Source organism: Schistosoma mansoni, chromosome W (assembly GCF_000237925.1).
Source record: "Schistosoma mansoni strain Puerto Rico chromosome W, complete genome".
Lineage (NCBI taxonomy): Eukaryota > Metazoa > Platyhelminthes > Trematoda > Strigeidida > Schistosomatidae > Schistosoma > Schistosoma mansoni.
Genome location: NC_031502.1, coordinates 26,446,074 through 26,471,787, shown reverse-complemented (window position 1 = coordinate 26,471,787; position 25,714 = coordinate 26,446,074). Strand labels below are relative to the sequence as shown.

The window sequence follows — 25,714 nt, the reverse complement described above, 5'->3', positions numbered from 1 at the left end:
CTTATCTCTGATTATTCGTGTTAATTTTTCTATACGATGATGTAATAAAACTTAGGAATTTGAACCAATCAACTCCTTGAGAGATATTTTATGTCATTTTATTTGCTTGCTTGTATATCTAACAAACGTGGAATTTAATATGCGCTTACAAGCTAACAAAAGAGTCATGACTCCTGTTTAGAACAAATCCAGAAGACGTGGAAAGTGAAACGTAATAGGCAACACGTATAATGTTTAGCAGAGTGGGGTAAAGGCTCAGTGATCGAAGCTGTAATTTTACTGTCGTTTGGTTGAGGGCTTTAGTCTCCGTCTACCCTGGTTTGAGGAGCTGAGAAACATCATTCAGTTTCATACAAAACATGTACAGTGGAGAGAAATATAATAGTTTAAATTTGGTTAATAAAAGAGTTCAACAAGTAATTTCTTTCATATACCGTTATGAAAGAGGAACATGCTAAACTCTTTTTGAGAGGAAATGGCACGAAAATAGTTGTACAGTGATCATAAATTATCTTCTATGAAGGTGCAACTTAAAAAATCGCATTTCTGGGTACCCTTTTGTCATAAAGGTTTTCTCACTAAAATTAAGGAAGTATTCACACTTAATTTTTAGTTTTATGGTTTATGGTATACAAACATCCAAAACTGATATCCGATTTTGAACGGTACATTATTTAGGGTTTCCAGATAGGATGCATAGTTATTAATTAGATATGATCAAATAAAAACGGAAATAACATCATGATCAACGAATATCGTAGTTATGCGAAGCACACTCGCAAGATCGCAGCACAACTTCCTCTGAAACATAGTATCACCTGTCTATCAATAATAAATGAAAAAAGATTCTAGAACACCATTTTAGCTTAAAACCGCCGATCAATATATGAGCTTGAGGGCTATTCGCAACAGCGTTCATTATGGTGAATTGTCTATCTTAAAGAGATTATTGAAAATATTTCACTATCCATAACGTCCATTAAATACCATATGAAGCTATATATTTAAGACTGATTCGATGACACATTAATAACATGGAATTCATTGTCTTTCATGAGATAAAAATTCATCTAATTATTATTACTATTTGAAACCGGTTAGTTAAATCTGATTAAAATGACTTGTTTTGGAAGTCAGTTTTTTAAGATAAAAAAATAATGACGGTGTTTTCTCGATTAACAATAGTTTACCAGCTATTTTATGACATTTGTTGCAATACGCGCCTGCTAATCAGCTTAAAATTTCAGGATAGTTGCGAAATAATATGACAGCTGACCACAGACTTTAGTTATAACAATATTCTGTATTTTCTTAAAACTAAGTAAATTCTCAGATCATCTTTACGACTGAGACTGTGGGTAGGGGTAAATGCTGAAGAAAAAGAAGAGCATAGAAAAGTTGTGTAGACTAGATTTTACAAAATGCCATAGAAATATTACTGTGACAATGATAATGATGACCGGTGAAAAGGATGATAATCATACCTATAATAATCTCTAATACAATAAAGTTAAGATGGAATATTACCCACACCCTATTTCTAACTAGTTTAAAAGATGACCCTATGTTTGAATGCATAGCAGGAAGCACTGCATGTTGTTGACATGTGGAATGGCGCCACTCTGTTACACTTACTATGTTACATATGTAAGTTAACCTTAAAAAATCTGAAACCTTGTTATGGCGCCATTACATGACACATACAAACAATATTTCCCAAAAGGCTAGTTATACGGGTTACTTAAAATTAGAATGTTTCATCACTAGCCTGAAATACGCACTGTTTGTAAATCATTACTTAAATAGACATCAAGTTTATGTTATTTTGTAAAAAGGACTTTATATTTTGTCATCCCTTCATTTCAACTCCATAATTTCCTAATAACAAGAAACAGTAGTTACCGAATACTTCTATGTTCTGTTAGGCTGTTTAGGGAAATAAATGACAGACTATTAAAAATTTAAAAAGATTACTTCTTGTCAGTTGTGATTACTGAAATAAGCATGCGCAACAATGATATTCCGAAATATGTAAGTTATATTAGTATGCATATGTTTGTGCACCTATGAGTAGTCAGTTGCATGAGAAGAAAAAGTGATAAAGAAAAGCAGTTCTATTTAATGTCAACAATCATTTAAAGGTCATGATTTATTAAATTGTGTCGATTGATGATAAAGGCTTAATGATTGTTCATTTGTTTGGATTAGTCAGCAAGGTAGTAATAAAAATGTAGTTTTATTAATCTAAATGTGAATGAGTCAGTTATTTCAACTCTCTTTGTTATCCTTTGTATCTTATTGTAGTTTTTAAGTGAAATGAATGATGTTGTAATAAATTTCTTAAATTTTGGTTGGTCACTTCGTGACCACTGAACTTTTGCAACCTGACATCTTGTTACAATTCGGAGGCACGAATTCATACGTCCATCGATTCATCAAAAGAATAGGAATCATGGAAAATACATTCACAATCCATCTTACTTATTGTGCTTTCATAAACGAAAAGATGACCAACGAGAGATTTTTCTAAATTTTATTTTGTACGATCAGATAATCAGAGTGTAAGTTATTAGTAGTTTAATACAATAACATGGTGAATACCAAGTTGACTACAAAAGATGACATCAGCAGTAATGTCGATTTTTAAATATTCTGCAGCAATATATTTATTTATTCTTTATATGGAACTTACATAAACATTGGATTGAAATGAAATATTTTGTTTTAGTACATTTTATGGATTCAATTCACTGGAAAGTTCTAAAGACGGGCTTTAAATTGAGCATTCGCTCGTGATATCAGTTGTCTTCAGTGAATAGTATTTAATCCACTAAGAATCGATCCAACAGTGGTTCATAGTTTGATTTAAAACTGACTCTATAAAACCCATCAGTGACCGAAAAACATAGTCATTGAAGTAATACTAGATTACAAAGTTTTAATCTATTTCTAGTTGTTCAAATTACTTCGCAATTTTTTCGCAACATGAAAAGAGATATCTCACGAGGCGGGATCGTGGGCGCGCACTGCTGATGACTCCCACAATAGGACGAAACGGCCGTCCAGTGCTTCCAGGTTTTCCATGGTGGTCTAGCTTCAATTGACTGATGATTTCAACTACATAAAATTACTAAAATCTCCACAAAACCGCCTTCTAATAAAGAGATATCTGTTAACGAAGACACCAGCGCCATTATAAAGTGATGGATAATATTTGTCGAGACAATCGTTTATATGCACATTAAATGAAAATAATAAACTGGGAACTACTTTGTCAAGCGTAAACCCTTGATAACCTTATAAAGAATGTGTTATAGCACTCTTTCTGATGTTCTTTCTGAAGTGTAAGCTTTATATAAAAAAAACCGCTGTACCTAACTAAAAACAATATTAGGCACATCAGAAGATATATAACACCTTACTACTGATTTACTATACATAATATCCTGTTTAATCCAGAAATTTTTTTATTAATAAATAATGACACGAAACCTAACTAACAACGAGTAAGCAAGACCACTGACATATGAAAGTAAAAACAAATATATTGTTCAACTAAGTAAGGCTTAGATTGATATAACAAAACATACAGCAGCAGTTATTCTATAAGCTTTCAAGATGGTACGTTATCTCAAGTTAGACCATTAAAATTTAAAGCACGGAATTGTGAAGTTTAGTTCGTCAGACTTTAACCCATCTTTATCAACAAACAAGCGCATTCCATCTTATGTTCTCTGACGGCATATAAGTTTTATACTTCTTTCATCAAGATTTATTTGATAAAAAATTCCTCCCGAGTTTAATTTAGTCATACATTTATCAAAAGATCCCAGTTTTAATGACTAAAAACAAGACCTCAATATAAGAACACTGACATCCTGAATGAGGAAAACAAGTGAATATTCCTCAGCAAAAAGTTCCAATGAAAACCTTTATTTATCAAAATATGGGAACAATAAACATTCTTCGTAGTTCCATTATGATGAAATTCTTTAAATTTTTAATCAGTAAGTCAGTTACGGTATTTTAAGTGATAGATGACTCATGTGTTCATCTAGACACTGCATTTGCATGGATTTTTCCATAAGCGTGTCAGGTGGTAGGTGAAATTAAGACAGACTGAATAATATTTTCTGTAAACCAGAAAGAATTAAGTATTAAAATGAATGACTGGATGCTACAAATATAAACAGTATACAGTCTTAAATGTAAGCTATATATATATATATATATATATATATATATATATATTCGAAAGTTTGACAGTATTAAGCCGAATGAATTGCTTATTAATTATACTCCATTTTCCTACTAGAAAGTTATGTGTAAATATACATATATAATTTCCAGAATTATATTTTATATGATAAACTCAACTGCATAATGCAATATTATCCACTAAATATCTCGAGTATATCAAAATATATGTGTTCATACAATTTTACTTATTTCCAACTTATATTCATAAAATATGTAAGATATCACTTAGTAGATAACTTTATATACTAGGGAAATATCTACTTAACTTTACCACAACTCTCAAAATCTTGGTTAACTTTAAAATTAGTCATCTACGTCGGTATAGGCCTTATACCGAAAAAAAATGTACTTGTAGTTTGTTTGCTTTTCATTTACGTTATTTTAAACTATAAATAATGTGATATTCTGGACTACTCTGAAATATACCGCAGTCTATTTTTATTTATGTTCAATTATTATTATAAGGTTGTTCTTTGTATGAATCCCACTAACACTAAATAGTCATATCAAACCAATATGATAGAAATACATACCTTGCTCTTAAACACATCGTTTTCTAAGTTAGAAACCTTCAAATAATTTCTATATAAATTAATGGATTCCTAACTCATTACCATCTAGCCAATGGAAATTGTATGAGAAAAGTGTGTTTTATCTAAGGCCAATGTTCTTAGGCTTTAAAAAATATAACAATGAAAATTGAAAACATTTTGTATTTGAGTAAACTTAGTGTAGCCACAAGTTTTAGTTACGAACTAGACTGATACTCAGCTTTTCACGATTTACAACAAATCGAATAAAAAAAACGGTTCTCAGAAAAATAAAAAACTACGACGCTTACCACCTTATCCTTTTTTATATCCTTTGTTGAAAATCATGTTCGCAAGTTTGTTATTTTAATGATTAGAACCGTCTAAATTTTGCTGAATTACCCTTGTACTACTCTTCAAAGGAAAACTTGTGGTTTAATAATTGGCACAACAAGATGCTGAAGTTATTTTAATTTAACAGTATAGCCTTAATAAACGGAATCATTGAAAGTAATATTTTGGCACGGGTGTTGCTGTTTTAAGTATAACAATATCTTTCATCGTATTAATTGTTCTTTACTACTATACACAGTAAATAAGTCATGTACATCCGGGCTCTTTGTTATAACTTTATATGAGATGGATAACTAGCTTCCCACGAGAAGCAAGACTGATACATATGTTTCAACTGTAACTCCATCAGCCAGAATACTTTCTTACCGTAACCAACTACTGGATGTGCTTACAAAGTTAAGACTAAGCCCATTAAGTGACTTTAATCTAAAATCATTTTCTGAAATAGAATTATTCGTGTAAACTAATAGAAAGGTGAGCTATCTTATAATTTGCATTTTCTGCCCTACGTGAAATACCTAGATAGGAGTGTTTACCACAAACAGTGTTATTCACATATGGATACAGTACACCGAGAGCTAGTTAAGTAGAAATTTCAAAAATGTCATTCGTATGAAGTCGTTTGTTAATATATGAAATTAAGAGTGATAAATATTCTAAAAAGTTGTCGTGACATCTATCTGTTATTACTGAATTAATAAAATAAATAACTTCTTCGTTTAAAAAACAAAAAAGTAATTTCATATCACCATGATGGTTAAAAGAACTAACATTTTATACAGTGATATGATGAAATTGGCGGTTCACTCTTTTTCTTAATAATTTCTATTAAAGTGGGATTTATTTAAAGACTTATTGCCTGTTTGTTTCACCTGGCTTACAATTGCTGTACAAGCATAAATATTTATTTAGACGATGTTATCAAAATAGTCTTGCTTATCTATCTTCTTCAGGAGTTTAACAAAATTTGACTTGCCAGTGATATTTATTACGGTGATCATTATTTTAACAAAGTACCGCAACAAAACAGATGACGGATTTATGTCACATGATCAAATCACCTATGTACTGAAAGTTTCATAATTTGTTTTTATTCAGTTTATTATTCATCCCATCATCATAATCAGTTGCTTGTTAAAGTATGACAATTTATTCAAACAAAATTCGGAAATCAAATTACTTTATAGAAAGATTTAAGGAAGATGTGAATTCCTCTCCTACCTAACAATTCTTTTTAACGCTCATTTTAAGAAATCCTATTCTCATTCAAGAATGAGATTATTGAAGCATTTTGACAAATCAAACTCAGTTTAATTGTAATCAGTAAATTACTGAATATGAAACAGGGAAATAGGTTAAGAAATAAACTTATCTTGTAAAGTCGAATTAGGTCAAAAAATAACCAATTGGAAGCGGAGGCACCCAACAAGGAAACGAAATGCAATCCTTTTTAACGAGAAACCTGGGTATAACTAGTGCTTCATCTAAGACACTGTGAAGGACATTTGAGTTAAAAGTCTTGAACTTAGTAACTTCATCAATTGGTAAGAAGTACAGATAATTACAGTAATTCCTAACACATTTTGAGTGAATATTAGTCACTTTCAAACAAAGGAAACAGTATCCGGACCAAGACCTTTTAATTTCATGGGTTAAAATCACAAATACGCAGTATCATAATTACGTTCCTCTTAATGTTAAAAGTCAAGTTTGAATAAGTTTTCCATTAGGAGTTCGTCGGGTATCTCTACAATATTACTCAAGACCATCAGTAGACTATTCAACGAAGAAGAAACCTGTAACTAAGGAATTCTGACTTAGATTACTCTTTTCGGTTTGCTTAGGGGCAAATAATCTCATAATATAGATGTACATTTCATTCTATTTTTGAAATAGTTAATAGTTGTTTGGAGCCCAACGAAAATTCATGTGGGTTATAACATTTTCACCGGTAACACCCCACATAAGGTTAAGTATGTCTATCAGAGAATGACTCCACAATACACACAGGTTGACTGTTATATTATTTTACTCAATACTGTTTGGAATATATAAATTAAGATTTTTAAGACAAAAACATTATCAGTTGCCTTAAAGTAATTACAAGAAGAAAGTGGAGGGAAACTGAACACTAGTTTTGAACCTTGCTGTCAGAACAGTTAATGACTAACTCTTGAGTCGATATTCAACATGAATTAAAAACGTTATATATATATATATATATATATATATATATCCTGTATGTCAACAGACTTGTATCTGATAATTAAAGTGATACCACAACTGTATTTGCTAAGGAATTCTGAGTTAGATAACATTATAGAACTCCATGATATGCATTAGCTAAAACGATCAAAAACGGATTTATATACTTTCAAAGTAATTCAGCATAAGAGAATTTAGTGTCAGATAAAAACAAGTGTTTTATTTAATTTGATTATTTCCGAAAAACATAATTCAATAATCTGAAGATTTTGTTGAACCGTAACTAGATAAGACGTTTAATAACAGAGCAAACAGTACTACGGTAATATAGCCACACTTTCAATGATATAAGTAACCTAACAAATACATTTTAAATCAGATGTATTAAAGATTTGTTGTTTATTCTCTTTAATTTCAAGAAGTGTATTTTGAATTTTGGAAATACAGTAAATCACTAAGAGTTAACCAAAACACAAGTCTCCATTGTTTCAGTTGCTATTTATGATTAACCCATATTAATTTTCAAAATCAATCGTCAGTTCAAACACACGTAGACTAGTGTGACTGAAATTTTAACGTCAAGAGAAATTTCTTCAAAATATCTCGATGTTAACTACCAAAACTAAATAAAGGCACATTTCTTGGAGTAAACTTCAAATCTACCCATGTGATTTTACTTTTACTCATTTTTATTTACTTGATGAGCAGAGGTTAAATACTCCAAATGATTTTAAAATGTTTATTTTAAAGCCTAAAAAGATCAACAAATTTAATCAAACCATCTTGACAATTCAGCTATTGTTTGATGTCATTTCCCCAACATCCAATAATTTAGTGTCTTATCTTCATCCCAAAGAATCATTTCCGTCATTCATTCCTATCTGTTTTCAATATTTTCTCGTGTGCTATTAAATCACATCGAATTAGAGAGACCTGAAGTCTTTAGGCTTGTTTTTGGAGATACCTTGTTACTAATGAAAAAATTAGGTGGACTACACATTCTTTTGTTTCAGAAGCACAAAAACTCACTTGCTTAAATCAACTAAAACGATAGATTTGAACTGTCAGCAACTAAGAAAAATTTAGCCATTGACTACCTTCACCTAGAAAAATAATGACAGTCTGAAGTTATCCTCCTATTTTTTTTATTTAGGCTATTTGTTTTTTCAGAAACGAAGGATGACTGACTGGAGTTTAATATTTTTATTATTTAACTACTCATGAGTAGTCAAATGTTCTTCATTATTTATTTTGGTCAAGACGAATTCAGATTTAATTTCTATATAAATATTCTCATAAGCCTTTACGTGAATATCAAGCCATTATCGTAAAACATCGTGTAAAGTCAAAGAATCTTGAAAAAGCATCACCTTATCTTTTTCACAAATCGATCAGCGTATCATAATTTCCATTTAGTAAGCGTCATAACCACAGAAAGTTATTTACTGTAACAACAAGCTGTTATAACCTACTTTATGGAAATCTAGTTGTATAACTCCTCTCATCTAAATGAACAGCTGTAGTTCCTTTTTATACCCAACTATATCATAATGGTTTCCTCAAAATCACCTATCAATTACTACGATATTATGAACTTAATGAGGATTTGTAATTTACATGTTTATAGTCATTTGACACCATCTTCAACAGTCAGTAGTAAGAAACATAAAACTGACAAAACAACTGGATCGAAAAAACCAAGATGGGTCAGTTGATGGCACATAATACTTTTCCAGTTCAGGGACAATTGAATGAAGAGGCTGAACAGGCTTAAACCAACTTCACTCAAAGCGTTACAGGTGACATAAAATTCCTAATAAAACGTCCCTCATTAAAAACTTAAACATACTTAATAGGAAGATTATGGAAAAGCGTTCAATAACTGAGTAGTACCAAAAAACTAGTCATTCCAAAAAGTGTTCACTGAAGTATGGATAACTTCAATAAGAATAAATGTCTTTGATAAACCTGGAAGTGAACCACTGTTCTATACAACGTTGCTTAAAACATGTAGTACTGAGAGCTACCTTAATCATAGATACCAGTATCTATGTGCTGAATACAATCTTTAAACTTCCACCCAAAAATCAGGTGTTAAATCTCACTTTGTATCCCTACCAAAGTCTGGGGGTTAAGGATATGAGGAAGCTCACCCCTCCTAAAGTTTCTTCAGATTTCTTGATGATACTCTCAGCCCATTAAATAAAATAATCTTAAAATCTCTTTCCTACGCCTACTTAATAAGTTCCGTCATTAAGTGTTACACTGATCATAAGGTTGAAATAGAGTATCTTGTGCCAATTTTTCTTGGACTGCTCAGTTTTATTTCCAGGGACAAAAAGGCGCTAGGTGCTTTTAATGGACGTTGGAAGTCATTTATGTATTCTAATGTTTAATTAAGTATTATTAAACAGTTTAACAAAGTTTTGAAGAAGTTAGTTTACACTGACAGAAAAACTGATAATAATAAAGCCAAACAAATAACTACGGGAAAAAGGACATTATTAGTAATGACAGACTAATAAATCTAACATTGATAGTTAAAGGTTTGATTGACTGACAACAGGGTTATCTCGTGACCAATTAAATATGATCGAAGCACACTCAAATCGGATTTAAATTCCTTGGATGGAAAAGGTTAAGAGGATTGTTCAATAATGAAAAGTTACAAACTAAAAGTTAATAAAATTTCACCAAATAATAGGGATGCTAAATCTTGAAAATTTGAGTAACCTTATTTAACTGCTCAGTAATTTTCAGTAAAAAAAATCATTTTATTGAAAAACTACGCGTGTAAACAATACAGCGACTAAAATTGAAGTTTTGGCGTTTTTTGACATCATATATGTACTCCAAGTATAACTTGTGAAATCTTTAGCTCAAATTTTGACTGCTGATCATGTTAACTAAAATTACTGTCTCAAAGACATTCATGTCCTTTCACTTGCCATCTCAAATCAGATGAGATACGCTGTAGTGCCTAGTACCATTCCAAGCCCACATGAGTTCTTCTAGCTTCCCGACAGACCAATTTGTTTATTACTCTTGAGTCACATTTTGACCTTGTCAATAGTTTGCTTAAAACATTGGTTGTTTTTATATGAGCATAGATGTGTCCGTTGCTTATCCTATTCATCACATGTCTTTAGTTTATTTTGTCTGGCTACAAATATTGAGTCATGCTTTATTAAATGAAATTGGCACACTTGCCTTCTCCGGTCTGCCTCTCGACTTCGTTTCTCTGACTATCTATCTAGATCAACGTATGTGTAAAGCACCCAAAAATCCAAAATTCATTCTCGTATTTGACTACTTTTACTCCATTGTTCTCTGACGCGAATTAAGTGGATAATTATATACGATGGTAGCCGACATTTTTTTTATTTGTTAACATCATCACTCGTTCAAACAGGAATCAAATCATTGGGCCACTAAAAGGTCAATATATGAGATAAATTCTGAGGTACTTACAAGATAAGATCAGTTTTTATAAACTGAATAGTGGAATGCCAATTTTCGCCCTTTTATAACAGTTCATGAAAGCTAACATAGCAGTAATCTGCTTTTCTATAACACTGAGGGACTAATCATATGGACGACTATAAACATCTATATCGAAACCCTAGGACCTTGGTAAGATAGCATGAAAATCCTAGTCAGAGAATATACTTACAACATCCACATTTCAAAGTGGAAGTGGAACAATCACACTGAACTTTCTATAACATCAAGCATACTATAAACTTTAATACGATTATTTCTGTCAGGAAAACAGATCAAAACTTTTCATATAATTGTATTATTCCCATCTCGAATGCTGAAATTATTAAACATATGTTTAATTCTATTTACCCTTAGTTTCATTTAGAATTTGACCAGAATTAGGATGACTCAAAAATCATAGTTCCACTTAAAATAAACGCTTTAATCAACATATCTTGGTGGATTTCCCTTTATGGCAAAATGATCTAAGGGACTAAACAGACTTTATAGGTTCCCTACATAATATTTGTGGTGATAAAAACTTATTTGGAAGTAGCTATACGTCTGAGTCTTACAAAGTCCATCCATCTCATGATGTAGAGAGTGAAATATTGAGACCCACCTGGTCTTGCGTCACTTTGGGTAGTGAACCTTTCAGACGTAGCATCAAAAGGTTTAGGCTGGAAACGCCTTAACCACCTTCTTGAAATCGCACCACTTTTTAAGTCATATGCGTTTGGTCCTGGCGTGTCAATGACTTTCTCTTTGAATCTCTTAACAAATATGAAATAAAATGAAGCTTTTGATCTGTGGAAAATGAAATTAATGATCGAAAATAAAGATAAAAAGTTGTTAATAAACAGTAGTAAGATAATAAGATTTACCTTGAAGTCTGAACTATTTCGACAACTAAATTTATGTGCAAACTGAGTGAAATGTCATTATATATACAGCCCCCGGAGGGGCTACTGGCGGAGTTATTTTCACACATAATATAACTTAAAATTTTTTTCTCTTCTATCGATAAAACTTGAAACTTCTACTTAGCCACTTACATATAATAAAATGAGCTACTTATAAACTCGGTGGAGAAAGATCTACAGTTATCTAGGTAACCTAGAAAAAAGTCGTACAAAAACTCTCATAATAAAAGATAATCCATGCTAAAAACATGTTCCTTCAAATCATATTTTCAGTAGGACAGAAATTTGTTTAAAGTATCTAGGCCTAAGAAACCATCATTTTTAATCAAATCATGAACAAGCAATCCTACCTAAACCATTATAAATTGTTGGTTTATCTACAATCACCTGGTCACCGCTTACCCTCTGATGATCACTTCTAATTTTTTATACATATCTGATTGAAGAATATGTATTATAGCACTGCTACGAAAACTTAGAGCTCATTACTAACTCTGTGAGTAAGTCTGTTGAATCCATTGTAGTCAAATATCGGTTACAGATATCAATTCTAGTCAGAATTATTGAAAATTGAAAAATGAAGCAGCTAGAAGACACATATCAAGATAAAGATTCTCCACGAGAAATGGAGCCACCGCGATTACGTGGAAAAACTTAACGCTATATTCATTATGTAAGCCTTGTACCAACTTAAACAATCTTTAAAAAACTTAGCGAAGATTAGGTATGAATTACTTGCTCTTCAGTATTAAAAGGCACTTGCACCGCATTAGCCTTAGATATTTGCTTGTCTTGTATGTTGTATGAACAGGGACTAGGGAAGTTCTATTGAGTGGCAAAAAAAGTAAAAGGAAATTAAATTCGAAATATTGATAATAAACAAAAGTTTGCGAAATCTGTCATTAAATTATATATATATATATATATATATATATATATATATATATATTAACATCTAACAACTGTTATAGATGATAAATATTTTTACCTTCTAATTTTACTGGATTTGAATGGTATGAGTTATCGCGTTGTAGACATTTTGACTGAAATTCGATCAGTCTAAATTAGTAGATATGGATTTTGTGCGGATTGCCTCGATATACCCATTACGACACAAAATTGTAAGAACAAATGAAACGTGATTATCAGTGGAATCTATGACGGGCATTTTGTCTTATTTGAGACTAGTCAGCTGGATGTACCTGCATCCCAGAGTTGATGTTTACTCCGATATTCAAATTCGACACTTTTTCGCTTCAAACACCTACGACATTCACATAGCTATAGAGTTAACATAACCACCTGTGCAACGGATATGATGAGTCGCAAACAGGACGAAACAGGCGTCTTTGATTCCGCTACTAGTCATATTTAACCTATTCTATACAAACTTGTGTCATGATGTATATTTCGAGGCAATCCGCACAGAATTCATATATAACGACTTAGACTGATCAAATTTCAGTCAAAATATCAACAATGTGATAATCCAAACCATTTCAAATTGAACTAAAATTCATACTCGTTGCATTTATGAGAGTCTACGTGGACTCAGTAACCATTTGGATAGATCGTAAACGTTAGAAACTAAAAGTGTCGAGTTGTAATGCCGGAGTGAACATCAACTCTGGGATCCAGGCACGTCCAGCTGACTAGTCTCAAATAGGACGAAATGCCCATCCTAGATTTCACGGATAACCGCATTGCTAATTCGGCAACTTATGTTATTATCTAATTAACGGAAAGCATTTGCTTTTACGTCTCCATGAGTTTTTAGTAGACTAGTTTGGCTGTAGCAATAATTTGGGATGACGATTTGTAGTTTCTAATATAAATTGGTTTTCTCAATGAATTTATGATGTAAATATAGACTACCATTGATCTTCAAAATATTTTGTGTAATGAAGTATTGGTAGTTTAAATTACGCCTGACAGTTGATAAATTACATTCAGATTTTCAATTCATAAACTACATTGATCCTTTAGCTTTGCTTCAGGATAAACGGTTAGTTCAACGTTATTATCTTAAGCTCCTCGAACTGGTCTTCAAAAAAAAGACACAAACATGGGTTTGTGAATCTAAACTGTAGCGAGTTTTTGTTTTGACAGTACTACATTCTTATATAAGTACCTAACCATCGTCACAGTGATGTATTTTCGTCTTTATTTTGACGAGTCAAATAGTTATTAATCTATTTTCTGAGTTAATGCATGCTTATATATATATATATATATATATATATATATATATAGTGTACCAAATTAACTCAATAATTTTGATTGTTATGTCTCGTATTATTGTAAGGACAACAAATTATTTTGAATCTATATATGTATGATTAATAGCGTTGGTTTAATAATAACAATACTGGTACGAACAAATCGGGTGTAAGTTCTATCAAACAAATAAGTCAAGTTGTTACTGTTAGTTTATTAAATAAAAAAACTGAAGGTTACTAGTTTGAAATGAAGTTAACTTAATCTCTAAAAGTATAATAAATAGTTCGAGCAAAATAAAAAAGATTCTTTTTAACCTGTGGTTGATGATCTTTTAAGTAACGCATTCAACAAAACTTTAAGTATGTTTTCTACTCTTTATGTAAGCCATTATAAGAGAGGCCGAAGAATTATATTATGGGCAGCATGTATCGTAGAAAAAAAAGAATCATTTGCTAAAATTACTTCCTACATAGTAAATGAATATTTTTAATTAATTTCGTAAATCAACTCATGCTTATGCGGTGAATAACTGTGAATCAACGGCTAAACTTCAGTAGTTTGCAGAGGATTTTCTATTGTCTATCCAAGTAGATAACAAGCTAACTTAAATATCATTTTATTGTTCTTGATCCATATGTTATTTAAAATAATAAACTCAGTTAAAATATAGGTGTGAATCACGACTGGAAACCTAGTAGAAATATACACGTCACGAAGTTAGCCTTAGGAAATAACAAAAGAGTCAGTAAACTAGGAAATATCCAAATTTAGATACAAAAGGAAGATACTTGTTTGTGTAATTCATAAACAACTTTATCCATGAATCTCGGAACTGCCAAAGGATGTTCAGCCTCAATGTTACTTCTTTCTCTAGCAGTTTCAATAAGTTTTAGCCAAGGATCATTATAAGGATCATATTTCCCTGGACCAACTGAATTTGAAGCTCTGTATGGTAGATAACGTTCCGAAGTCTGAAAGATAGAAACAAAAATACAACGTGGTAAGAATAAAAATTTGCGGAAAGCAAAAGTAACTCATAGAAAAAATGCCAGGACATATTTACAATGATCACCATTTTGCAACGAATGATAGCTACAAACTGTAATTGTATCAATGCAAAAACTAGAATCATCAGTATGGGGTTGTGGAGGTCGTTACGTTTTTGATTGAGATCATGAATCGATCGATGTTAGACCCCCACTGAAAACCCGAAAATACTGGACGGATGTTCCGTCCTAGTATGGGACTCCTCGGCGGTGAGCATCCACCATCCTGCATGTGGGATTCAGCCACACATTGAGTTAATTACAGACATTTAGCTTATTTTTTTAAAAGCACCTGGATGCATTTTAGTGGCCATAAGCCAGTGTTACTTCTAATGACCAGTGGGAATTCAGTCCAAATTATTGAGACTTTAAAATATTCACAAATATTATCACCTGTATTTGCCAGTGATCTGTAAATTGACTACGAGAAATCTTGAAGTGTTGCCAACTTTAAATTCTGTACAGAAAAAATATTTTTAATACCAAATAAAGGAATGGTTTCCCCTCCATTATAGCTACATGATAATTCGCCTTCCTATATTTTACATACTTGCCTTTAGTGACGTTCATCAAATTCTATATGAGCACACTATCCTTGAAAATTCTATTTCGGTATAAAATACTATGGTTACTGCAATATATTCATAAAACAAAGTTTTTTAAACAATACTTCATTTATTTTTAAGGTTAAATCTATCGTTTATCGGTAGATTATTATTTGTAAACTGCGGAATATAGGAGAATGCTTTGTATATACGCTTTCCTAAATAAAGAATATTGACCTTTAGCTAAAGTAGAAGATTAGAAAATAACGCTGTAAATTTCCAAGGAAATAGTTGACTAAGACTGTTTCATGTTGTTATACAGCTTCTGTTTCTGTTTAATAAAATCATTGCTATAAAATTTAAAATTAATATTATGATTCCCTACAAGAATATATGGTTTACGACAGTGTGAAACTTAAACTTGGATAACCTAGAATTACTTAACTACCAAAGAGTAATCTTACTTTAAATATCACAATTAAAAACATCGTTCAAAAAAATCAACTGTAATGAAAATCGCAAAAGAAAAACTCACACTCTTTGACCAACCACACCCTTTATACCGCGTAAAAACAGGGTCTTTGGTAGGCCCATAAAACGCTGGACCAAGTGTTACATCCCTTTTTGGTCCAGATTGAGGGTGAAGTCGACCATCTAGACCCTCTTCGTAACCATGCACATAGTCACCAGAAGGTATGCTTGGTACATCTCGAAATCGAACATCAGGAATTATCTCGTACTGAAACGGAATTTACCGTGAATAAGAACATCAAATTTAGCTTCAAATAATAAACATTCTGAGATGACATGAACAGCAGATAAACCGTGTCATACGAAAATAAACCCTGATTTATCAATACATCATTCACAATTCTCAAAAAATAACAGTGAATCGCACAGTCTACTTAATTAAATAGGTATTCTTTCTACCGTACTCTAAAATGACTTACAACAACCCATCAGGCATAAACATTAACAAATCCTTGGAATTCTTACATGTTTTAAGCGGTCCTTATTCATCAAACAACAGTGAAAATGTCTGTGAAACAAAAAACCAAGGAATGTTGACGGTCTTCATAAGAATTACTTAATTTCTAAGGATTTGAAATGATTTACTGACAAGGAAAGATTTTATGATGGTTTGTGATATTCCTAAAAGACTACTTATAAAACTCCAAATTAAGAAAAAAAGTTCCTTTGAGAAGTCTATCCGCAGTATTTAAGTAATATAGTAAAAAATGCAGCTAACCAGAGCCTTGTCTAGGGTATTCTGAGTAATTTGATTACATACTGAAAATGTGCAAGGTATGTGTAAATAAAGATGTCAAATTAAAACAATGAAAAATATGAGAAAATGAGGACAAAATGAAAGGACAGTATTGTACACACAGCTATTCCTTTAATCATATTAACACGCAACTTAATATCGAGTGTCGAGGTGTGGGATGGTTTGGCATATGTGATATGTCCTAATCACCTGAGTCGATGAAGATTCATAACCTCACCAATTAATCACTAATCTTTGCCTAGAATCCCCATCACTCCTCACTCAGTGGTCCCAACATACGGTAGCAGTAATTCGAGGACACCTTTGGCTAAATACCTCTTACTTGGTACTTGGAAATCATTATTACGACCACTTCCCCTCCGTAAATGGCTTTTTCCAATTTATGTTAATTGTGGCTTAAGAGAGATATCTGTCTACGAACTGAAGAATGAGCTTACTGTGCACCAGTTCATTCCATCCTACTCTCTGACTATGAAGTGTGGTCTTTAGAAATAGAGGATATTATTAGGTTACTAGTATTCGGTCCTAAATGTCTTCAAAGTATTGCTCGTACATTTTAATACCGTGTAGTTAGCAATTGAGATTAAACTCAGAATATTAGGTAAGTATGGCAATTAGACTGATGAGATAGTGAATCTTAATCGACTGAAATGATGGCTGGTGTAGGAGTAGGTCGAAAGAAAGTTAGGGTTGGCCAAAGCAAGACACAGAACCAGTCTGTGAAGACTAGATTATATTTTATCGAATAGTATCTTTGATGCCTAATCTTTTCTGCAAACATTCATACTTTTACTACTTCTACTACTCAGGGATGAAATCTGACAGTTTCATCTCGCTGTGCTTATAGAGTATAGGAGCTTGAACCGATACACACATGTGCCAGGATCCATGTTGCGTTTGATTGACTAACTGATGTAATTATATTTCTTAAGACCACCTTTTATCCTGTCTCACCCTTACAATTCAAATAGTTTGCTATTGTCATCCACTAAAATTTATCTTACACTTTACGGTGAATACTTTAGAAAAATTTGTGTTCCTATGCCTACTCCTTTAGAAACCTTATCGACCGAAATGTTTGTTCCTTTAAAACACGTGTAGATTATATCGTTGGTATCTGTGACAGCTGATTATCGTTAAATTAAGTTCTGCTACGAACTCTTATCTTTCCGAATTTTCAGATCTCATATCCGATCATGGTGAAGAAGTTGACAAGAACAGAAATATGGAAAGGAAAATAATACAAAATGCAATGGAAAGCTTAGAACTAAATAGAGAATAAAGTCACTTTCGGCTTGAAAATGAAATAAATAATTAGTGATCCTTTTTCAATATACTTATTACTGTACAGAAAACCGAGGTGACCAAACTTTCTTTCTAAAAGAAAGTCTATACAGGTATACATATTTTATGGCTGGATTGACACAAAGGAGGTTTGATAAACTGTCTGCTTATTATAATCAAACATGCCTCAACATAAAACCTAGTGGGGTAAGAAAGCAACCAGTTAAATAAAACAATTGCATATAATATATACCTTCTCAATGTCTGTAAACTGATAGGGAAGACATATATTCTGTTTTTTGGTTATAATGAACCTACTCGTTGCTTCGATTCAGAGAGATGTCAAGATAAGTTGTGACAAACAGATAGGTCAAATAGAAATATCAGTTTTACACTGACATCTGATCCAGAAGAAACCAAAGTTACTACTAAACGAAATTCAGGTTTACCCTATAACCAAGGGTTGGCAAGTGCAATATGTAATCTGATAAAAGATACAAGGAATATAAAAATTAAAAATATATTATTGATCTACCCAGTATTTAACAAATATTCATCAACTTAAATAACTGTCCAACTTATAATTAGTCTATATTCTTAGATAACGGCACGACCAACTTACAGAAGTTAACCGTTTTCCCCTGTCTTGTTCGCTGGCTGACTGATTTTTCATCTTTTCCGAAAGCCGAGGGCTATGCGGATCCGCTTTCCTGACTGCCCATTTTGATACTATATTATATGTTTCAGGTCCTGGTCCATCTGAGTGAAACGATGGAAACCGCTTAGCCTTATTTGCAATAGAACTACATCCCTGTATGGATTGAGAGAGCAGAAATACGATTAAAATAAGAAATACATGGTTCCTATAGTTACATGAATGCGCACAAAAATGACTATAGAGCAATACTTTTAAGTATGAAATACAGGCCATTCAAAATCAATAAGACCAATTTAATACTTTTAAACTGTTTACTTAAAAACGAAGGTAATTATTTACTTTGATTATTAGATAATATTGTTTAAAAATTCGGTGTAATTATTGAAATGTTTGACATTATCCACATTAAAATATAGGACATGTTTCCCATAGGTCCGGTTGAAATGAAACGCCAACTTCTGACTGTGAACTCAAAGGCTCCATGTTATCAGATAGCAGGTAATAAAAACTTTCAAGCGAACGTATTACACTTCCAAAGCCACCCCATACTATAAAGACTTAAAATGTACATGGACTATTTGTTAATTCAGAATATAATTGGTTTTCATAATAACTACTAATGATGCTTTTTTACTCACAATAGTAACTATATTTAAAAACTTGGGGCTTAAGTTATCCTCAACTCCTTTGATGTTCACTAATTGTGTTGCACTCGATAATTCCAGCCGTTTATTAGCTCATTTATTGAGCGAAAGTTGTATATTACGGTATAATTTTCACTAAAAGTCTTATTTTAAACCCTGAGTTTTGATACGTTTATGTTTTTACCTGCTATCTAGGGCTACGTTACAGTGAACAGGTGGATAGCAGATAGTTGTCGATAATTTCGTAAGCCTAAAATAAAATCTTTAGCTGAAAATGCACTATAATATATATTATTTACCCCTTGAATGGACGGAAAATAACTTTAAGTGCTGAGTACAATGGACTCAGTAAAAAGTAAAAACATTGTGGATGATCTCGGCCAAAACTACCTAACACTGAACAGAGATTCTTCACAAGATTCTTTCTAAACTTCTACAATCAAAATTAAACAAATATTCCAAGCTAGAAAATGTAACGCTCTAAACTGTGACTCACACATTACAGACTGGTATGCTGAATATATATATATATATATATATATATATAATTATTTGAGATTAACATCGAGAGTTACGACCACAATTATACCTAAATAAATACTTTTATTAGTTTGTATTCCTTTTTATTAACATCCAGCTACCTCCATTGATCATCGCTTCCTTACTTATTGGTAAACGTCTACTTGTCCATAATTATTTAATCACTTTTAGTTATTTTACCTTAGAATGACTAACGAAAGACTGCTTAGGTTTCAGCTAGTAACTCTTCAAACAAGCTATTTCATAAAATTCAGTTTCCTTGTAAAGGGAAAAATATGACTGGTTTTAACCATATCTAATCTTAATATAAGGGCATATTTTCATTTCTACAATCCCTGATTTGATGTACAGAAAATTTGGTAGTGTGATACTATTTATGATTACAATTTGCTTACACCATATTAATACTTAAGTTCATTTTTATTTTCCGATGCAATGACAAAATAGATGTGGCGATTTTAAATTTTGTTTGTACCTATTTTAAGTAAAAATAGTACAAAATTGGTGCCCAGAAATATCTTTCCTCCAGGTCCGTGGAAGATAAATGAATAAGTTTTAAACCCATCTACTGTCGATAAAAGTTGACTATTCACGTTTACTACATTTACCTGGACAACAACAACAACAACTTACGCCTGTTACTCCCAATGGAGCATAGGCCGCCGACCAGCATTATTTTTTCTGGTTAGCATTTTTAGCGAGTTAGTTTTCTACGGGATGGGGTCGATAACCCCATGCCCAACCCTCCTCCTTTACCCGGGCTTGGGACCGGCAGTAACTCCAGAAGAGCTACAGGCGGAGTTTGTTTCTTATCGCTGTGTTAGAAATACAGGACCTAATATGCTTTAGCTTAATTCTACACTCCTTAATTCAGCTGCTTCTGAAGAATCAGTTATCTGTGAAACGAAATCAGTGTCCTATAGTGACTTGCTAGAGCTCATAAAAGACAAACCACAAAGTTTCACGAGAAATATTTAGCTCCTTATGATCAATTATGTTCAGCCTACTTGATGATTCACAGGACATTTAAACATTTTTCATATCTGATACAAACTCACCTTCTGAAGGATATAGAAATTTATACAATAGCAATAATAAGGGATTTATGATGTTTTACTGTTTCCTGGCCTTCTGTTAACCTACGCGTCATAATTCAGATGCTCAATCTCTCAAAAACCAAACCGATGGACATTTTTACTTCTTAGTTCCCAGATTTGACAATTCAATAAAACCACTTTCGGTCACCTAATTAGATGTAATTAAATACAGCCGTTACTTTCCACATTTTGCAATATTTATGAATGAAAATTTTGATATTTAAGGATCCAGCCAAGTAAAATTTGACGAAAATCTGTATCTTTCCTACTAATCAGAACGCCATGTCACCGTTTAATGGTCACTAATAGACCTTTCATATCTGACCATTTACTTAAACATACAACTAAAAACGTTAACTCATAATAAAACGCTAATTGTGCTGTCACTCGCACATAACATCAGTTCATGATTCAAAAATCTTAAAGTAAACTAGCTGCTAGTAAAATTATGTTTTATCTTTTTAGTTAGTAAAATCGGTGCCAAGCAGCCAGTTTGTCATACAAAATTGCCTTTGTGCTGTTAAGTTTGCATAAAATTATCTGAAAAACCAATAATGTGATTACTGAAAGTTGTTTGCTCTATTCATAAGTGCGTACTCCAAAAGAAACAAGTAATTCACTAAATCTCATAGACATGGTTGTGAGTTAGCTTATTTATATAAGGATCATTTACAAAATACGCTAGATAATGTACAGACTCACACCTGCTGGCATTCTAAGAACCAGCTTGGTTGACAGAATTCCTTAAAAGGAAGAAAAATAAAAGGTTGTGACAACAAGTAAATTCTTTACTCTTTTCATAACTCAAATTCTTTGAATGAATAGTACTTCTAGAAGTAAAGTGCAATCCCTTTATTAATAGTTTCGCTATCGTAGACTACAATGCTAATTCAGTTTAGTAGCTAAAAGACCATGAATTAAGCCACGAAGCTTCCCACTCAAATTGTTACAGTTGCTTTATGACTTCTTTAATTAGAAGCAATAATGAGCGGTCATTTTTGTAGAACCATAGGCAGTACAAAGGGAGTTTTGTGATAAGGCTACATGTAGGACATTTCTAACAGTAGCAAAACGTTTTCTGATTAATACCCGCATTCTGTTGAGATACTATGCTTAAGGCTTTGAATAAGCAAACAAGAAGGCTAAATAAACCCTTTTTCCATTAGTGTAATTTTCGACAAACAAATATTCCGAAAATTTTCCGCATAAAAATATACAACCAAACAAACGATATTATTATCCGTCAAATATTTGCCAAAAAATCAGTAAAAAACAATTCATAGATGTGTTAAATGTAATCTATTTGGAGTAAGGAGTTTATGTGAAGGCTTTAGTGGAAAGAACAACGCTCGCTTATACGTCCTATTTTAATTTACAAAATAAAAGTCTCTTATATCTCAAAGTCACCAAACCACATTTGTGAAGCACAACTAACTTTGACCAAACGGTCACTAAACACCGTAATAAACACATTCTAAAAACTAGGTACGTCAAATTTACGATAACACTGCAGTGCAACAGAAATTCATGGGAGTAACCAAACTAAACATACGACAAGTTAATGTAGACTAAAATTTGTTTGAGTCAATCCGATATTTACATCTCAGAGTTACAGAAAAGTTCTCTATTCTTATTTTATTGCCATTAGCTTGATCTACTTTAAAATATTTAGTTAGTCTATGAAAGGATAATAGAAAAACATTGACATAAAGAGAGTTTGGACGAAATTTCGCCCGTTATATTTTTTAGTCCCCGTGATAAAAAACGATGGTCATGAGGTTTCACAAGCCATTTCTGTCAATCTTTAATTCCAGCAATCTTTCAAGACAAATTTTCAACATAACAGGTTATTTTTTGAATACATGTCTCAAAGACGTTGACATAAATACACAACCTTTACGATGTACCTATATTTAACAATCTCTGGACTTTTAAGAAAGTTTGGGTTTTACTCAATATTTCCTGAAACGTTTTGAAGATTTCCCGAAATTTCAAGTTATTTTGGGGAAAAACCCAAAACCAGGGTTATAAACAAATTCAAGCAACTCATGTAGATATCAATAAATAACCTTAAGTTTATTATGAAAAATGGCTGTCAGAACATATTGTGTGTTGTTTACTACTCTTCATGATTATTTTGTGCAAAACTCTGTAAATGAATCATATGAAATATAATTCTTAAGAAGAAAAATAGGTAGTGCATATTTTCACCTTGACTTTTTCAGAGGGTAACTTTGGAAAGTATTCCGCTGGCGAAGGGGATGACTCAGCACCTGAAAAACTGAAATTTAATTTTCTTTCCGTCAGTGACTCGAACGGGGCGTATCCAACATCGCACCCAGAGGTTAATGAAGCCTGAATGCAATATGATCCTGGGCCCAAATTTTCATCGGTTGCCGTTTTCTCTTGAAACGTGAAGATTCGCTCTTGTCGGTCATACATCTTTATCTAAATATCATCACGGTAACAAGATCGAAGTTTAATTTGCGCACACAATACGATAGGCAATAACTATCAAGATGGTTTCATTGAACAATAAGGCAACGAGATGGTTTGGATGTATTGAGGGTAGGAAGTCAGTCGACCTATGTTAATCCATGTAATTTTGAGTGCTCTGTAGATACAACCTCGATTGAATGTATCCTTAGAAGGTGCTGGTGTTATGTGTTCTGGAAGATAATCCCAGTAATTCATTAATCGGTGAACTTTCTTGAGGTTTCCTCCCAGATGATCACTGCTAGATAGAAGTAGAAGGTAAGACATCCGGCATTCTGCAAACAAGTGTTGGATCGGCCTGATACCTGCGGTAAGATAACGAAATTAGGTTGGAGCGTCCCAGTCTGTCTTAATAAAGTAGGCCACTGAGATCTTTTACTATTTCGGTCCATCGCCGTCCTAGTATACCTGCCTGATACTTGAAACAATGGCCTACTGCTTGAGCTCCATATTCTGATTCGGGTTCACAAAAGTCGGGTATAATATCCCGGACATTTCGTCCAAGTAATGAAATGACCTACAAACACCCCCTAAAACCCCGAAGCATTTGGTAACAGCAACCTTGAAGTTATTCTTAGTTTCGAGTTCATTGCTCACTACGACTCCTTGGTCTTTATAGTCCATTACTACGATAATATAACTACACGTTTTGTTTGGTGAGATGAATCGTCGCAACCATATTTTTTCATCACCACACTCTTGCTAGAACTAACTTTTAATGACCACCTACCCATTCACTCAACCAGCAAACTTAAGTCATCCGGTAATATTATCCTGCCTGACATATTGTTTATTGTTCACCAAATCTCGATATCATCTGCAAAGAGTAGAACAGATGACTTTACTACAGGTGGTCGGTCATTTAAATGAAGTAAAATGTAAAGAGCCAAGCATTGTTTGTTGAGGAGTTCCACATTTTACAGAATCCCATGTTGATAAAGTCCTATTCACCTGTACCCGTTGCCCTCTATCACTCAAACAGCCACTTTTCCTATCTATGGTTTCATAATCAATCCCAAAACCTTCCATTTTTAATCTAAGACCATGCCAAAAGACCTTGAAGAAGCCTTTACCTGGATCTATGAAAATCACATCTGGAATATTTCTATCTTTATCTGAAGCCCAACCCTCTCTTGCAGTGAGCAGATTTTTCAGGCATGATAGTCCTTTCCTAATACCGTGCTATTCTTTGAATGAAAGACCATTTCTGTCTATACACTTAGAATGAAAATCCTAAAATTCATTTCCATTAGATAGACACCTACATGGATCAGACTAACGTGTTGGTAGTTACAAAGTCTCTACCCCTCGTTTTATAAACCGGGCTGACAATTGCGTTTTTCCAGTCTTTTGGCAGTTTGGACTGTCATAAAGACATATGAGACAGTATTCCCAAAGGTTCAGCAATCTCATCCACCCGGGTTTTCAGAACACTAGGATGGACATCCTCGGGAACACTGGACTTATCTGGTCTGAGATGTCAAACTAATAGTAAAACATATCTTTTCTCAGCGACCACAGGAACTATCGATAGATCGTCATTATAATTGGTTGTTGGCTTGCATCATCAATGGTAAAAATAACTTTATTCAAATATTCTGATAGGGCTTCAGCTTTACTAGCATCATCCTTTGCTAATATCAGAGGATTTTCTTGCACCAAAAGTGGTAGAATTCCATCACTTCTCGGAATCCTCTTCCTCGTATACGGAAACAATCTTTTCGGCCTATTTTCACAATACCTAACTAACTGTCTTCCATATGAACGTTTGGAATTACTTATCACTGCTTCGCATTCGTTCCTAGTGTTACAAGAAATGGATTTGTACTTCTCGGAATCTGTAGAAATACATATACTTTGATACTTCATCGTGCGTCTAAGAAGTTTCCTGACCTGTTTAGTTAGCCATAGTGGACAGTTTTTAGGTCTATGTGGCACTAAGAACGATATAAATGGGGACACAACTAGGCTTTAAATACGGACCTTGCTCCATCGATCGATGAGCTAGTATTTACTGACCAGTCAGTTGTTCCAGTGCGCTCCCGCATGTCTATTATTCTTGCTCTTCACAGATTCGGTCAAGGCCTACCCTGATCTGATACTATGTCACAAGCTAAAAACATGAGTGACAAAACAGAATA

At 32.8% G+C, this 25,714-nt stretch overlaps 1 protein-coding gene across 1 annotated transcript in view; it reads right to left on the bottom strand.

Annotated features, from left to right (window-relative positions):
- Smp_165430 (hypothetical protein) overlaps positions 1-23,519 on the bottom strand; it is a gene marked incomplete at both ends in the record, with an annotated part of 43,290 nt that extends 19,771 nt beyond the window's left edge. The window contains 5 exons of the mRNA XM_018789168.1: positions 11,455-11,605; positions 14,764-14,946; positions 16,102-16,305; positions 18,761-18,949; positions 23,289-23,519. Of these exons, the coding sequence (XP_018654638.1) occupies positions 11,455-11,605; positions 14,764-14,946; positions 16,102-16,305; positions 18,761-18,949; positions 23,289-23,519 (958 nt within the window). The remainder of the gene's footprint in view (positions 1-11,454; positions 11,606-14,763; positions 14,947-16,101; positions 16,306-18,760; positions 18,950-23,288) is intronic.
- Positions 23,520-25,714: the final 2,195 nt, after the last annotated feature.